This window comes from Ornithorhynchus anatinus, chromosome 2, assembly GCF_004115215.2.
Source record: "Ornithorhynchus anatinus isolate Pmale09 chromosome 2, mOrnAna1.pri.v4, whole genome shotgun sequence".
NCBI classification, from domain to species: domain Eukaryota; kingdom Metazoa; phylum Chordata; class Mammalia; order Monotremata; family Ornithorhynchidae; genus Ornithorhynchus; species Ornithorhynchus anatinus.
Genome location: NC_041729.1, coordinates 41,633,538 through 41,650,356, shown reverse-complemented (window position 1 = coordinate 41,650,356; position 16,819 = coordinate 41,633,538). Strand labels below are relative to the sequence as shown.

At 45.7% G+C, this 16,819-nt stretch overlaps 1 protein-coding gene across 2 annotated transcripts in view; it reads right to left on the bottom strand.

The window, feature by feature from the left end:
* Positions 1-14,262, bottom strand: part of C2H7orf50 (chromosome 2 C7orf50 homolog) — a 250,345-nt gene extending 236,083 nt beyond the window's left edge. The window contains exons 1-2 of one of the 2 annotated variants that reach the window (XM_007666520.3): positions 14,158-14,262; positions 4,703-4,838 (exon numbers count right to left, since the gene is read on the bottom strand). In XM_007666520.3, the coding sequence (XP_007664710.2) occupies positions 4,703-4,837 (135 nt within the window). In that variant the 5' untranslated portion in view covers position 4,838; positions 14,158-14,262. Of the gene's footprint in view, positions 1-4,702; positions 4,839-12,719; positions 12,741-14,157 lie in introns of those variants that run through there. The other variant, XM_029057782.2, reaches the window with a different exon arrangement.
* Between the last annotated feature and the right edge of the window lie 2,557 nt (positions 14,263-16,819).

Below are 16,819 nucleotides of genomic sequence, written 5' to 3'. Positions count from 1 at the left end.
TATTATTTTTATCCAACATAACTTTGGCTCGACTAAATGGCCATTTGGAGTAACTGGCATTCAGATAATTGGCTTCCCACTATGTTTTTCTTTTTTAAATAATATTTCTTTTTGGATTAAAATTCCAAAAGTGGATTTAGGTATGGAATGCTTTTATAATTTTAAAACTTATTAATGACCGTGATTCAAAACAAGGAAAAGTGGTGAGCACTCAGCACTCCTTGGCCACACTGGGTAAGGAAACTCATAACCATTATTTTAAGAAAAAATGATTCCAGTTTCCTGGGAATTTTCATAAACACCAGTAAACAGCAACTTGTTATAATTTAATGACAAAAAGAGACTGATGGCATATGATCTTCTGATGAGGCATACCAGTTACATTAAGTGTTTTGGCTTCATAAGCTCCTGAGACCAAAAAGTTCACTGCCCTATCTGAAGATTTGTTGAAGAGCTAGTGGCCTTATTCCCTTTTCCAGTTCATCCTTGATTTCAGAATACCAAAAATTAAAAAAAAAAAAAAATTTGGCAAGCCTCTTCTCCTTCCTTAAAAACATCTCCTGGTCCCCAGGGAAGACTCAAACAGAGAAATCTTACATCGGAACCATCTTCAGGATAGCTCTAGAGAAATCAAGTTTTTTTCAGAGTGGGCCACGGGAACCAAAAATCAACATATGGAGAGCCACAAGAAATTATTATTGATAACAGTGAAGTATATGGTGGTCAAAAATGTTTTGGGGAAGGAATAAAATTTTAAAAAAAAAGTTTAATCAACTTTAGTAGTACAAGAGTGGACAGCTACAAGCCTAGTGCTTGCCACTGATCACTTCTGAGCAAGTCAGTGAGAAATACTAGTATTGCACAGACTGACCTATCCTTAGGAACTGTGAGGTGACCTTGGTCAGGATATGCCTCAGTTCTGACTAGTCAAATGAGCTGCAGGTTGGGTGCCCATGGCAGAGTGCCTTCATCTGCCCCTTTGCCTCAATTGTGTGAACTCATACGAAGTGACTGTGAGCCCCATATGGGACAGGGACTGTGTCCAACCAGATTATCTTATATCTACCCCAGCTCCGACTTGACACATAGTAAGCACTTAAATACCATAAAAAAGTGAAATACTTAAATATGGGGGGCAGGTAATACCATTATTCTGGTATTTTTCAGTGTTCTGACCCAAACACTGTACTAAGCACTGGGGCAGATATACAATATTCAGGTTGGACATGGTCCCTGTCCCATATGGGGCTCAGTCTAAATAGGAGGGAGAACAGGTTTTAACTCCATTTTCAGATGAAGAAACTGAAGCAATGAGAAGTGAAGTGACTTTCCTACAAGCCAGATCTTCTGACTCCCAGGCCTATTTTCTTTCCACTAGGCAATAATGCTTCCCCAGGTAACCTGCACTGTTTTCTTACAAGGAATGAGAAGAAGTGTGGCCTAGTGGCTAGATCACAGGGCAGGGAGTCAGAGGACCTGGGTTCTAATCCCAGCTCTGACACTTGTCTGCTGTGTGACCTTGGGCCAGTCACTTTATCTATGCTTCAGTTACCTCAAATGTAAAATGGAGATTAAGACTGTGAGTATGGACTATGTCCAACCTGATTATCTTGTATCTACCCCAGAGCTTAGAACAGTGCATGGGACACAATAGGCAGTTTACAAATACAATAAAAAAGTAACAGTCAACTTTTGAAACTTTTTTTTAAAAAATTTCTTGTCACAGGGCTCCCCAGATAGTCATTTCCAATCCAGGGCAGTCTGGTCAACAAATTTCAGGTCTTTCCAAGGATCAACAGCCATAGATTTGGAGGCAGATGCCAAACAGAAGCTGGGTATATTCCTTATATGGTACTCAATAAAACTGGCATTACAGAATTAAGGCTCTCAGTGGCCCTCACTATTCTCAGCCCTGTTACACTAACTGATGGTCCAGGCTAATCTCTGTTACTACACAATTCAGAAGTCACTGCACATAGAGAAATCAGCTTTAACACTCTGCCAGCTGATCAGCAGTCTTCTATTTTCCCTTCTGCTCTCTACAGTGGCCTCGGCATCGTGAACAGAAATTACCAATATGCTCCAATTTCATCAGTCTCCCTCCTTCTCAGAGTGTATCTTAGTGTATTAGAGCAGGCAGAACAAAAATGGTCTCTTCCTCTTTGGGGAGGAAAGAGAGAGAGAGAGAGAGTGAGAGAATCAAAAGGGAAATCCAGTGCATTTATGAGGAAAATAGGCATGACTGGCATTAATAGGATCTCATCCCCCACTCTGTAAGGCCAAAAAAATGAAAAGAATGGAGACCACATAAGGCAAACTGTCATGATCTTCTGGAATTTTCACTACACTATTATCATTGTATTTAAGTGATTTCTATGAATCAAGCACTGCTCTAAACACTGGGGTAGATGAGGTAGGTAAGCAAGTTAATTAGGCTTGACACAGTCCCTGCCCCACAGGAGGGAGGACAGGACTTGGTCTTGCTGGTCTCCCCAAACTTTACCCTTCTCTTAGAGAAAAGCAAGGCCAACTACGTCATTCACAGGAAGGTCCCTCTAATGTGTCCTGAATTTCTCTTGCACAAAAATATGCCTCCAAGAGTTGGGATGCTCCCCCCAAATCATGCCCTGAGGGTAGTAGTGATGAGAAGCAGCATGACCTAGTGGAAAGTGCATGGGTCTGGGAGTCAGAAGGACCTGGGTTCTAATTCCAGCTCTTCCACTTGTCTGCAGCATGGCCTTGGGCAAGTCACTTCACTTCTCTGTGCCTCAGTTATTCCATTCATAAAATGGAGATTATGACTGTGAGCCCCATGTGGGACAGGTCTGTGTCCAATCTGATTATCTGTGCTTAGTACAGTGCCTGGCACAAAGTAAGTGCTTAAAAAATATCATAACAAAGTCACCTCAGAGTGAAGGGAATGGGGAAAATCAGTTCCGTTCTTGGGATTCAGAGACAATCAAAACAGAATGTTGATGCTACAGTGCAGATGGCTTCCTGTCTGGAAAGACCACTTGAGAAGATCACTGTTTCTCTTCCTACCCCTGGGGATGTCATGAAACTCCCCATTCCATTTCTTTGGCCCCAGTGGTGGTCATCTTTACACAGCCGTGACAGAGGAAAAACTGGGATTGATATTGATATTGGGGTTGAGATTGATAACAGAGCTATGATTAAGCTAACGATGGAAGAAATGGCTCACAGAGCTCAGGCTGTTAATGCCGCAAAGATGTGTGATCATTAAGACAAGACAAAAAGTAAACAAGATATAAGGAGCAAATGGTTTTGGTGGGGGAGGGGGTTTGTTTGTTTTGGGGTTTTTTTTTAAATAGGTCAAATGTAACAGAAAAGTTGCATTCCTGACAGTGAGAACTCTAACACTATCAAACACTCTCCCCCTGGGAAGGAATGAAATTTTCATCACGGGGGACATTTTAAACTATCCTGGACCAAACTCTAATAGAGTGTGTGTGCTGTGGGAAGCGTTTATGCAAAAGTGCCCAGGGAATGGATGGAATGACTTGAAGGCTTTTTCTGAAATTTAAAATTCAAATGAGGACTTCCCAGTGATCTATGTGAGAAGCCACGACCTTCTCCATCTTCCATGCTGAGTTTTAGAGATTCATCCAAAAGAAATCAGGGGAGAGGGGAGAAAGCTGATCTAACTGCAATAGTTTTCCACATCGTTCCAAGTTGGTGGATAGGGAATATCGGTTTCCAGGCCTATTAACCTGATCCCTTTCATAAGCCCTTAGGTTTCTTTTACATAATGATGGGATCTTCTCTTGAACAACTTCCCATGAGAGCCAGAAGACTGCCCCTTCACAAAGAGGGCCTGGGATAGGCCTCTGGCTAAAAAGTATCTAAATTTACTTCTCTGGCGATTCAGAGGCACAGAAGGAACCTCAATGGACTATTTATCTGACCCACTCTGAGACCCATTTGAAAATTCATCCAGGCACCAGGCCTAACTGGGATTTAGAGCACTTATGAGGAAACAGAATGAGAAGCAAGCGCGTTCTGACTAAAAGTGATTGCTGACACCTTCTGGCCAGTCAGAGGCTCCACAGACAGTAGGAAACCAAAACATCTTTCTGCTGCAACATGATTTCCAGGTTTAATTCGAAAACAGTCTCTAGGCCCTCTGCCCTGGGCACCACACAAGTCTGTTCTCGCAAATTCAGCAACGCCCATGGCCATTGGCTGTGCTCTCTTCCTGAAGCTCCACTTTGATGTAACCATAAATCGTCTTCAAAGCCAACCTCTCTCCTGAGAGCAATTACATTTCTAAGCCGCCGATGCCAATCCACAGATAGATGTTGTTCTGCTATCCAATTATTTATCACAGCCTAAGAAGGTCCAAATGTTATTTTATTCCATAAAAGTTTCATTATGGTCAAGGTGATGGTGCAAGTAGTGGGGGTGGCGGGGAACATCAGTAAATTGAAAAACAATATTAATGCTACAGGTCATAATTTCAATTTTATTAAAAATGATTACACTCCCCCCACTTTCAGCCTGTTCTAATATCTTTCAGACCCCTGGGCCCTGACAAATTTGCATGGCTCTCTCAACCTCTGTCCTCAAAAACCCCTTCTGCAAGGAATGAGGCATTCAAAACCCTGTAGCGTTACCCTTCGGCAACTCATACAAGTACAGACCAAACAGGTGAAGGAGAAGGACTTCAATCTCAGCATCTTACCTTCAAGTTCAATTTCTTTTTCTTTTTCTTTGGCTCAGTTTCAGGTTCAAACAACTCCTCTTCTGCTACTGGAGGCTCTAATTTCTTTTTCCTTTTTTCGGCAGTTTCTGGGTGTTTCTTTTTCAGTTTTGCCATCCTGCAATTAGGAATGAAAATGCACAGCTATTAGTAGGTCTGAAAACAAAAGATACTGTACCATGCTACTCCAAAACAATAACTTTTAACATGTCCATTGAAGAGCTAAGGGAAAAAAAGGGCTGGATTGATAAATCTCTAATAATTAAATCATCCACCTAATAATGTGTAACAAAAGTAACATCTAATGCCTAACACATGAGTTTGATTCTTGCCTATTTCACTAGATTGTAAGCTCCTTCAGGGTAAGGATCATGTCTACCAATTCTATTGTATTGTACTCTCCCAAGGACACAGAACAGTGCTCTGAACAACAACAGCAAAAAAAACACAAATACCACCGATTGATTCTTCAAAGGACTATTTATCTGACCCACCCTAAATTCAAGCACCTGGGGTTGGGTGAGTCAGAATTTTTACTCTACTCGAAGAGTGTCTCAATTTTTCCCACTTAACTAACAGGCCTTCTCTGACTAAGCCCTCATTTCCTCTTCACCCACTCCCCTCTGTACTTCCCTTGCACTTGGATTTGCTTCCTTTATTCACCCCTCTCTCAATCCCACAGCACTTAATGCATAACTGTAAATTATTTATAGTAAAATCTGTCTCCCCCTCTAGACTGTAAGCTCATTCACTCATTCAATCATATTTATTGAGCACTTACTGTGTGCAAAGCACTGTACTAAGCACTTAGAAGAGTACAATATAACAACGCATTCCTGCCCACATTGAGCTCACAGTCTAGAGGGGAGACAGACATTAATATAAATAAATAGATGATATATTCACAGATATGTGCTGTGGGGACTGGAGGGAGGACGAATGAAGGAGCAAGTAAGAGCAGCGAGGAAGGGAGTGGGAGAAGAGGAAAGTGGGGCTTAGAGAAGGCTTCGAGGAGGAGATGTGCCCTCAATAAGGTTTTGAAGTTGGGGAGACTCATGGGCAGGGAACATGTCAACTCTGTTACACTGTACTCTCCCAAGGACTCAGTGCAGTGCTCTAAACACAGTAAACTCAATAAATATGACTGATTGGTTTGATCCTGATGAGTCCTGTGCTGTCCAAAAGGGAGAGGTCATCCTATTAGGCAGAAGATTTCCCTGTGACTGGAGACGGTCTAACTGCCTAATATTTCAGGCACCACTTGACGCTCAGTTTATGAAATAGTGTGCTGAGTTAATGTTCATTAATGATCAATCATTGGTATTTCACCTTTTTTATGATTAGCTATAGTATCGGAGAAGGATTTAGCCTTTTTGAAAAACCTTTAAAACATTGGGCAAAGCCGACTCAAGAAAGTCATAGATAGAAAGAAAAATACATCTATTTCACCTTTGGCTCAATTCATTCTAATTATGCTACCACATTTAGAGAGAGGAAAAAACTGTACATACTAGCCTGGGATTGTCATTCAGCTCAAGGATCAAGCAATGGATATGTAGAAACAATCTGTAATTTACTAAAGAAAAAAAAACTGAGAACTGGAGTTTCACAGTTAGTGATCTCCAATAGAGCCACTGGATGACTCCTGCTGGGAAGGGCTAAATTTTGATTCTGACAGACAAAATATCAAAAACCCCTACTGATATTGTCAATACTTGCTAAAATATGGCCCCATTTCCTCACAAGATGTCTGGAAGTTTTGGATTTTTTTTTTTTTTTTTTACTGATTGGGGGATTTATTTTAAGAGAGACTATAGTATATCTATGTATTGCAATTTTAAATCTGTGCCTCTTGTTCTTATTTAGCTTATTCCAGTTTTAACAAAAATACTATGCTATTCTTTAACGAATCTTGCTAAATCCTTCCTTAATTTAGGGTTGAGAAGAACCGAATTTATAAATAAAAATACTGAATTTATCTTACTCAAATACAACCACAACATTAGTTAATTAAGGCTCTGCAGCATGAATGTCTCAGACTATCAAAATCTTCCACAATAAAGTTGGTTAGGAAGAAAGGCATTATGGAATTATGGGGCAACATTCTCCCTGGTGGTCAGGGAAGGAAGAAGGGTGGGGCCACATATTTTAATAAGATGCTAAAACATTGGGATTGAAAGTATATTTTCTCTAGTAGGTAGCTCAGGTCTTCGGCAGCCAAAAACCACTGAAGTAGGCAATCAATCAATGGTATTTAATAAATGCTTACTGTGTGTGGAGCACTGTTCTAAGCATTTGGGAGTGTATGATACAACAGAGTTGATAGACACATTCCCTGCCCACAAGATCGATCAATTAATGGTATTTATTAAGTGCTTACTATGTGCAGGACACTGTACTAAGCACTTAGGAAAGTACGATTTAGACCGTGAGCTCGTCAATGGGCAGGGATTGTCTCTCTCTGTTGCTGAATTGTTCATTCCAAGCGCTTAGTACAGTGCTCTGCACATAGTAAGCGCTCAGTGAATGAATGACTGAATACAATGCAACAGAATCAGCAGATATAATCCCTGGCCATAATGAGCTTACAATCTAGAGAGGGAAACAGATGTTAATGTGAATAATTTGAGAAGCAGCGTGGCACAGTGGAAAGAGCCCGGGCTTGGGAATCAGAGGTCATGGGTTTGAATCTCGGCTCTGCCACTTGGCAGCTGTGTGACTGTGGGCAAGTCACTTCACTTCTCTGTGCCTCAGTGACCTCATCTGGAGAATGGGGATGAAGACTGTGAGCCTCACATGGGACAACCTGATTACCCTGTATCTCCCCCAGCGCTTAGAACAGTGCTCTGCACCTAGTAAGCGCTTAACAAATACCAACATTATTAGGAGAAGCAGCGTGGCTCAGTGGAAAGAGCCCGGGCTTGGGAGTAAGCGGCCATGAGTTCGAATCCCAGCTCCGCCGCTTGTCAGCTGTGGGACTGTGGGCAAGTCACAACTTCTCTGTGCCTCAGTTACCTCATCTGTAAAATGGGGATTAACTGTGAGCCTCACGTGGGACAACCTGATTACCTTGTATCTACCCCAGCGATTAGAACAGTGCTTGGCACATAGTAAGCGCTTAACAAATACCAACATTATTATTACATAACTTAAAAATATGTACATAGCCTAGGTACATAACCAAATACAGGGAATTAGGGAAAAATGTAGGGAATTACTTGGCACCAAATGCAGAGAGTTGAGCTGCTGACGGGGAAAACCATCATACTGAAGGGAACGAGTAGGTGCTGGAGATGAGCTCTAAAGATCACGGCACTGTTCCTCTCCCACTTATCTTCCCTCATTAACTCCCAGGCCTAATGCCCACACCAAATATCTACTATTTCTCACTTGAAACTTCCTCCTTAAACCCCCAGCCCCCCCATCTCCAATATCTCTTGCTCCTAATGACCCTGCTACCTATTTCAACCACAAAACTGAAGCCACCAAAATCCACACCTCAGCTCCCCAGTCCCATCCTACTCTCACCGTCCTTCATCTTTCCGTGTCTCTTAAGAGGACATCACCCACTTCCTTTCAAAATCTACCGCACCTCAGTCCCCATCCCTTCGCACCTATTATTATTCATTATTATTATTATGGTAGTTTAAGTAGGGAGAAGGGATTGGAGACAGAAACCTCAGGAGTGATAAAGCACTAAAACACCATGCAAATACATAAAACAGGCCCAATGTCTCAGTGGGGATGGAGGAGTCTGAGAACAGTGAAAAGAGCATGGGCTTGGGAGTCAACGCGGGTTCTGATCCCGCTCTGCCACTTGCCTGTTGTGCGACCTTGGGCAAGTCACTTAACTTCTCTGGGCCTCAGTTACCTCATCTGTAAAATGAGGATTAATAATAATAATAATAATAATGTTGGTATTTGTTAAGCGCTTACTATGTGCCGAGCACTGTTCTAAGCGCTGGGGTAGACACAGGGGACTCAGGTTGTCCCACGTGGGGCTCACAGTCTTCATCCCCATTTTACAGATGAGGTAACTGAGGCCCAGAGAAGTGAAGTGACTTGCCCACAGCCACACAGCTGACAAGTGGCTGAGCCGGGATTCGAACCCATGATCTCTGACTCCAAAGCCCGTGCTCTTTCCACTGAGCCACGCTGCTTCTCTATTGAGCCCCATGTGGGACAACCTTGTATCTACCCCAGCGCTTAGAACATAGTAGGCACTTAACAAATACCATTACTATTACTATTGGACAAGGAGATCATTGATGACTTTGTCAAATCTAACAGTCTCTACTCTGTCTCAGTGGAGTGGAAGGAGCAGAAACCAGATTGTAGAGGGTCAAGAAGAGAGCTGGAGAGGAAGGGGAGGAAGCCCATTTGGGGAGTTTGAACAGGAGCTGGAGGAGGGAGGAAGAGTGTAAGAGGGTTTAGAGAGGGTCTTTTCAGGAGAAGATGTGGAGGTGTCTGAAGGCGGAAGGGAAGGAGCCATCAGACAATGGGCAATTGACGATAGTTGTGAGAGTGGGCAGACACACAGTGAGTGCAAGGGCTTTTAGTGATGGAGCCAGAGACACTGATGGAGGGTGGGATTTGAAAGCTGGTAGGTGATCTCTGGAGACAGTCAAGAAGGATTCTTTTCTTCCTTTCTCCGATGTTTTCCCTTTCTTCTCCTCCTCTAATTCTCTTCTGACTTCCCCTGGCACCTCCCCTGGCACCCTCCTCTCCTCTTTCCTCACTCTGGGCCTCAACTCTTCCATTAATCTGTCTGCCTCTTTCTCTTTCTTTCCACCTGCATTTTTTCCCATCCTCCTAAGCCACTCCTCTCTCAACCAAGCATATTTACTGAGCACTTATTGTGTGCAGAGCACTGTATTAAGTGTTGGGGACAATACAATAGAGATGATAAATATGTTCTCTGCCTTCAAGGAGCTTACAGTCTAGAGGAGACAAACATTAATGTAAGTTACAGATATAATAATGGTGGTATTTGTTAAGCACTTACTATGTGTAAAGCACTGTTCTAAGCGCTGGGGGGGATACAAGGCGATCAGGTCGTCCCACATGGGGCTCACAGTCTTAATCCCCATTTTATAGATGAGGTAACTGAAGCACAGAGAAGTTAAGTGACTTGACCACAGTCACACAGCTGGCAAGCGGCAGAGTGGGGATGTACTTGAGTGTTGTGGGGCTGAGGGTGGGAATGAAGGTGGATTTAGGGTTTCTCATGTCCCCTCTTCATGCTTCACCCCCATTCTCAATTTCCTTTGTACCCCTTCACTCAGTCTCCTCTCTGTTACTTTCCGTATTTGATACCTTTTATCCCTCTCTGGGTTCCTCACCTTATTTTGAGTATCCGTGTTTTTTCTAGACATAAAGTCCTGTTTCAAACACAGCTGAGCAGCCACAGAGGGGCAGTATGGCCTAATGTAAAAAGCCCGGGCCTGGGAGTCAGAGGACCTGGGTTCTAGTCCCGGCGCTGCCACCTGCCTGCTGTGTGACTTTGCACAAGTCACAACTTCTCTGGGCCTCACTTATCCGTAAAATGAGTTTTGTTCTCACTCCTGAGAGCCCCATGTGGGACAGGGACTGTGTCTGACCTGATTATCTTGTATCTTCCCCAGTGCTTAAACAATGATAGACACATAATAAGGACTTCACAAATACCACGGGCCTTATTATTAGCTTCAAACAAAGCACGTCTGAGGTTTTAATAACAATAATCATAATAATGTTGGTATTTGTTAAGCGCTTACTATGTGCAGAGCACTGTTCTAAGCGCTGGGGTAGACACAGGGGAATCAGGTTGTCCCACAAGGGGCTCACAGTCTTAATCCCCATTTTACAGATGAGGTAACTGAGGCACAGAGAAGTTAAGTGACTTGCCCAAGGTCACACAGCTGACAAGTGGCAGAGCGGGGATTCAAACCCATGATCTCTGACTCCAAAGCCCGTGCTCTTTCCATTGAGCCACGCTGCTTCTCCAACTCATCTCAGCAGCTCGGACACCTCACCCTGACTGAGCACACTGTGGACTTTTCTACTCCCCCCATGCCTGTCCCCCACCCTGATGTCGGCCAGAAGACTCTCAAGACAGCTGGATAGGCCAGGAGCAGGCCCACCACCCTCCCCTAGAAGCAGCGTGGCTCAATGGAAAGAGCACGGGCTTGGGAGTCAGAGGTCATGGGTTCTAATCCCGGTTCCACCACTTGTCAGCTGTGTGATTTTGGGCAAATCACTTAACCTCTCTGTGCTTCACTTCCCTCACCTGTAAAATGGGGATTAAGACTGTGACCCCCACGTGGGACAACCTGATTACCTTGCATCCCCCCCAGTGCTTAGAACAGTGCTTGGCACATAGTAAGCACTTAACAAATACCATCATCATCATCCCCTTCCCCATGGACACCCCACTCCAATCATGCATTCTGCGATGCCACTGGCCAAACTAGGCCCAACTGCAGCCAAAAAAAAGAGCCCAAACAAGAGCCTGAGGTGATCTTTCCTTCACCAGCTCCTGTACTTGCCCTCCCTCTTTCAGAGTCGAAAGAGCACAGGCTTGAGAGTCAGGACACCGGGGTTCTAATATTGATTCCGTCCCTTGCCTTTGTGATCTTGGGCAAATCATTTCAAGGCTTGTCCAAGGTCACACAGCAGATAAGTGGCAGAGCTGGGATTAGAACTCACATCCTCAGACTCCCAAGCCCGTGCTCTTTCCACTAAGCCACGCTGCTTCAGATCCTTGGTGGTGGGCTGCAGGTCCAGGAGTTATCCTTGTTCCTTTCTCTCCTACCCATTCCCACCCACCCTCTTCCAGGAGAGTGCCTAGGAAGAGGTCTGCAAGAGGGTTAAGGGATGTGGTTCCATCAGACCAGGCCCCAGCTCTTTCTAGATGCCAAGCCTCTCATTGCTGTCTCCCTCCATCCCGGGAAACGTCAGGTGTTGAGTCGGAGGGACACAAACCCTAAAGTGAAATGAGAAGACATGTCAGAGTTTTGGTCGGTTCCCCCACCACCCAGGTAAGACAACAGTGGTGGAGCCTCCAAACCAGGACTTCTCCTTTGGTAATAAAAATCTGTTGTTCCTTCTTTTTCCCAGACCTATGGGGAAGCAAACCACAACAGGACCTGTTGCTTTATCTCCATTACCCATTTTGAAATTCTTCAAGGAAAGCAATGCTCCTTTGTGACAAAAAGGACTAGACCTAGAATTGGGATTTATTAAATGCTTCCTAGGTGCAAGGCACAGTGCCAAATCTGGGGTAATTATATGGTAAACATATCATACCCAATCTCTGGCCTACAGGCTAACAATCTGCAGAGTCAACAAAGGGAACAATAACAACCAAGAGACAGAGCAAACACTAAACAACAATCCAAGAAGGCAAAACAAAGCCGCAAAATACTATTGTTGAGGGTGGAGCCCTTAATACAGCTTCCAGACACAATCTTTGTAACAAGCAAATAGAATATACATGTCTCTTATAGTAGTAATAGCATTTAAGCACTTACTGTTTGCAAAGACCATACATATTCTCTTATTTGTAATTTAATACCACTTCCCACACTAGAGAGTAAACTCTGAGGGTAGAGATCATGCCTACCAATTCTACTGTACTGTATTCTAGAAAAGCAGTGTGGCTTAGTGGAAAGAGCATGGGAGTCAGGGGACCTGGGTTCTAATCCCCTCTCCGTCACCCGTCTCCAGATTTAATTTGGGCAACAACTTGAACTTGAGTAACTTCTCTCTGAGTTCCATCTATAAAATGGGAATTAAATCCTACTCTCTCCTACTTAGACTGTGAACCTCAGGTGGGCCTCGGGGACTTTATCCAACCTGATCATCTTGAATCTATCCCCCCACTTAATACGATGCTTAGCAAATACTATAATTATCATTACTACTCTCCCAAGTGTTTAGTACAGTGCTCTGCACCCAGCAAGCGCTCCATCAAAACCATCAAGTGAATGATTGCTTGGCTGATCTTCCAAGGACTCACACTTTGAGCGGGTGGGCTTAGCGACAGACACGTAAGGAAACACGAAAACCTGGGGGACACAATAACAACATAAAGGCCAGTTATTACTCTCATGTGATACCTTAGTGAAATTAGAGTTTTTTTTTAAAGAAAGCAGCATGAATGCAGCTAGCTCAGCTGTTGGACTTAATCTGGTTTTGGAAACAAGAACACAACCCCACGTGGGCTGGGGAGTTTGGGGGCGGGCACAGCTGGAATGATTCATTGATTGCGTCCAACCTGATTACCTTGTATCTACTCCAACGTTTAGAACAGCGCCTGGCACATAGTAAGCGCTTAACAAATACTATGGAAAAACCCCACCCGGCCCCGAGGGATAGTAAGCGGGGGAGGGAGAAAAGGTGGGGGAGGAAGTGAAGGCTCTCTACTCTCCTAAAAAACTGGGGTATTTATAGGGCGCTAATCGTGTGCCGAATACTGTACTAGGCGCTTGGGAGAGTACAACAGAGTTGGGAGTAACGTTCCCTGCCACAACGAGTTTAACTAATGGCATCTGTTAAACGCTTACTATGCGCAAAGCACCGTTCTCAGCGCTGGGGAGGATTCAAGGTGATCAGGTTGTCCCACGTGGGGCTCACAGTCTTCATCCCCATCTTACAGATGGGGTAACTGCGGCAGAGAGAAGTTAAGTGACTCGTCCAAAGTCACACGGCGGACGAGTGGCTGGGTCGGCATTTGAACCCATGACCTCTGACTCCCAAGCCCGTGCTCTTTCCACTGGGCCACGCTGCTTCTCGGGTAGAGTTTACAGTCTAGAGAGGAAACTAAAGGGTCTCCTGCTTCTCCTACCCTATCCATCCATCCAGTTCACTCATTCAACCGAATCCGGCTTAGAAGCACGGGGTCGGGAGTCAGAGGACGTGGGTTCGAATCGCGGCCCTGCCATCTGTCCGCGGTACGACCTCTGGGCCTCACTTCTCCGGGCCTCACTTAAACCTCTTCTGTAAAACGGAGATTAAGACGAAGCGGGTGGGAAACCCAGCCCTGCCACTCGTCGGCCGTAGGCCCTCAGGCAAGCCGCTTCGTTTCTCCGGGCCTCCCTCACCTCGTCCGTAAAACGGGGATTGAGACCGCGAGCCCCACGTGGGACGACCCGATGGCCTCCTATGGATCCCAGAGCGGCGCTGGGCACATACTAGGCGTTTAACAAATCCCTCGAGATTACCAGTACTTACTGAGCGCCTCGGGTGGGCCCAGCACTGTACTAAGCGCTTGGGAGAGGACGCTATAGCCCCGATGGGGCCGTTGTTGGGCGGGCAGGGAGTGGGGAAGGGCTGCAGGCCGCCCAGCCCTCCAGGCGGGGGGTCTGCAAACTCCCCTCGACTGGCGCCACTTTCCGGGGGGGATGGTCCTGCCCCCCGTCCCGCCCCGAGGGGGGCCCCGGCGACCACCTCCTTACCTGGTTGTCCCGACCCCCCGCTGTCACTCAGCTGCCCACGCAAAAGGGGAGCTTCGCTCGGGAAGGCCGGCCGGTCCTGGGGCCGGCACCTTCCCCGCCTCTCCTCGATGCCTATTGGTCGGGCCTTCCGGGCCGGGCTCTCCCATTGGAGGATGCCCGCCCCCCTCTCCGCCAAGTGGCCAATGGCGAGGGGCGGGATGGGTAAGGCGCTCCTCCTCCTCTGTGCCCCTGGCTCCCACAGTCCCCCTCCCGTCCGGACACTTTCTCATCCTGAACCAGGAAAGGCTTCCCTTCCTCCTCCCTGCTTCCCGGCCCACGTCCGGCCCCCTCACCCCCTCCGGGGAATCCCATTTCATAATTATAATGTTCATTCATTCACTCAATAGTATTTATTGAGCGCTTACTGTGTGCAGGGCACTGTACTAAGCGCTGGGAATGAACCAGTCGGCAACAGAGACGGGCCCTGCCGTTTGAAGGGCTTACAGTCTAATCGGGGGAGACGGACAGACAACAATAATAATAATAATGTTGGTATCTGTTAAGCGCTTACTATGTGCAGAGCACTGTTCTAAGCGCTGGGGTAGATACAGGGTCATCAGGTTGTCCCACGTGAGGCTCACGGTTCATCCCCATTTTCCAGATGAGGTAACTGAGGCCCAGAGAAGTGAAGTGACTGGCCCTCAGTCACACAGCTGACAAGTGGCAGAGGCGGGAGTCGAACCCATGACCTCTGACTCCGAAGCCCGGCCTCTTTCCACTGAGCCACGCTGCTGCCAATAAATAGAGTCAAGGGGAAGAACATCTCCTAAAAACAATGGCAACTAGTTACGCGCTTACTATGGGCAGAGCACTGTTCTAAGCGCTGGGGGAGATACAGGGGAATCAGGTTGTCCCACGTGAGGCTCACAGTTCATCCCCATTTTACAGGTGAGGGAACTGAGGCACAGAGAAGTGAAGTGACTTGCCCACAATCACACAGCTAAGTGGCAGATCGGGGATTGGAACCCATGACCTCTGACTCCCACGCCTGGGCTCTTTCCACTGCTTCGATACAGGGTCATCAGGTGGTCCCACGTGGGGCTCACAGTCTCAGTGGCAAGAGCCCGGGCTTGGGAGGCAGAGGTCATGGGTTCGAAAGCCAGCTCTGCCACTTGGCAGCTGTGTGACCGTGGGCAAGTCACTTCACTTCTCTGGGCCTCAGTTACCTCATCTGTAAAATGGGGATTAACTGTGAGCCTCACGTGGGACAACTTGATTACCCTGTATCTACCCCAGTGCTTAGAACAGTGCTCTGCACACAGTAAGTGCTTAACAAATATCAACATTATTATTATTACTCATACCCATTTTACAGATGAGGGAACTGAGGCACCAAGAAGTGAAGTGACTTGCTGAGAGCTCACCTCCTCCAAGAGGCCTTCCCAGACTGAGTCCCCCCTTTTCCCTCTGTTCCCCCTCCACCCTCTGCTCCTCCTCCTTCCCCTCCCCTCAGCACTGTGCTGTATATTATTTATTATTTATTACCCTATTTATTTATTTTGTTAATGAGGTGTACATCCCCTTGATTCTATTTATCGTGATAATGTTGTCTTGTTTTTGATTTGTTCTGTTTCGCTCTACCATCTGTCTCCCCCGATTAGACTGTGAGCAGGGATTGTCTCTCTCTGTTGCCGAATTGAACATTCCAAGCGCTTAGTACAGTGCTCTGCACATAGTAAGCACTCAATAAATACTATTGAATGAATGCATGAACTTGCCCAAAGTCAAACAGCTGAGAGGTGGCGGAGCAGGGATTAGAACCCATGACTCCTAAACCCGTGCTCTTTCCACTGAGCCACGATGTGGCCTCCTAATAATAAAGATAATAATTGGGAGAAGCAGCGTAGCTTAGTGGAAAGAGCACGATCTTGGGAGTCTGAGGATGTGGGTTCTAATGCCGGCCCTGCCGCTTGTCTGCTGGGTGACCTTGGGCAAGTCACTTGAATGCTCTGGGCTTCGGTTCCCTCATCTGTAAAATGGGAATTAAGACTTTGAGCCCCACTTGGGACAACCTGATTACCTTGTATCTACCCCAGTGCTTAGAAGAGTGCTTGGCACATAGTAAGTGCTTAACAAATACCATAATAATAATGATTATTATACCTACCCAGCGCTCAGAACAGTGCTCAGCGCATAGTAAGTGCTTAACAAATACCGTAATTATTACAAATACCATAACTGTTACTAATTGTGAAAAAGCAGCATGGTTTAGTGGAAAGAGCATGGGCTTGGTCATAGGTTCTAATTCTGCTTCGCCACTTATCAGCTGTGTGACTTTGGGAAGTCACTTACCTTCTCTGTGCCTCAGTTACCTCATCTGTAAAACTGGGATTAAGACTGTAAGCCCCACATGGGACAACTTCATTACCTTGTACCTACCCCAATACTTAGAACAGTCCTTGGTACATAATAAACACTTAATAATACCATCATTATTATCATTATGGTATTTCTAAGTGCAACTCCCTGGGACTGATACAAAAGAATCAGGTCAGACACAGCCCTCATTCCACACAGGACTCACAGTCCAGCACAGAGAGAGGACACGAATCTTATCCTTATTTTACAAATGAGAAAATTAAGGAACAGAGAAGTTAAAGGACTTGCTCAAGGTCACACAGCA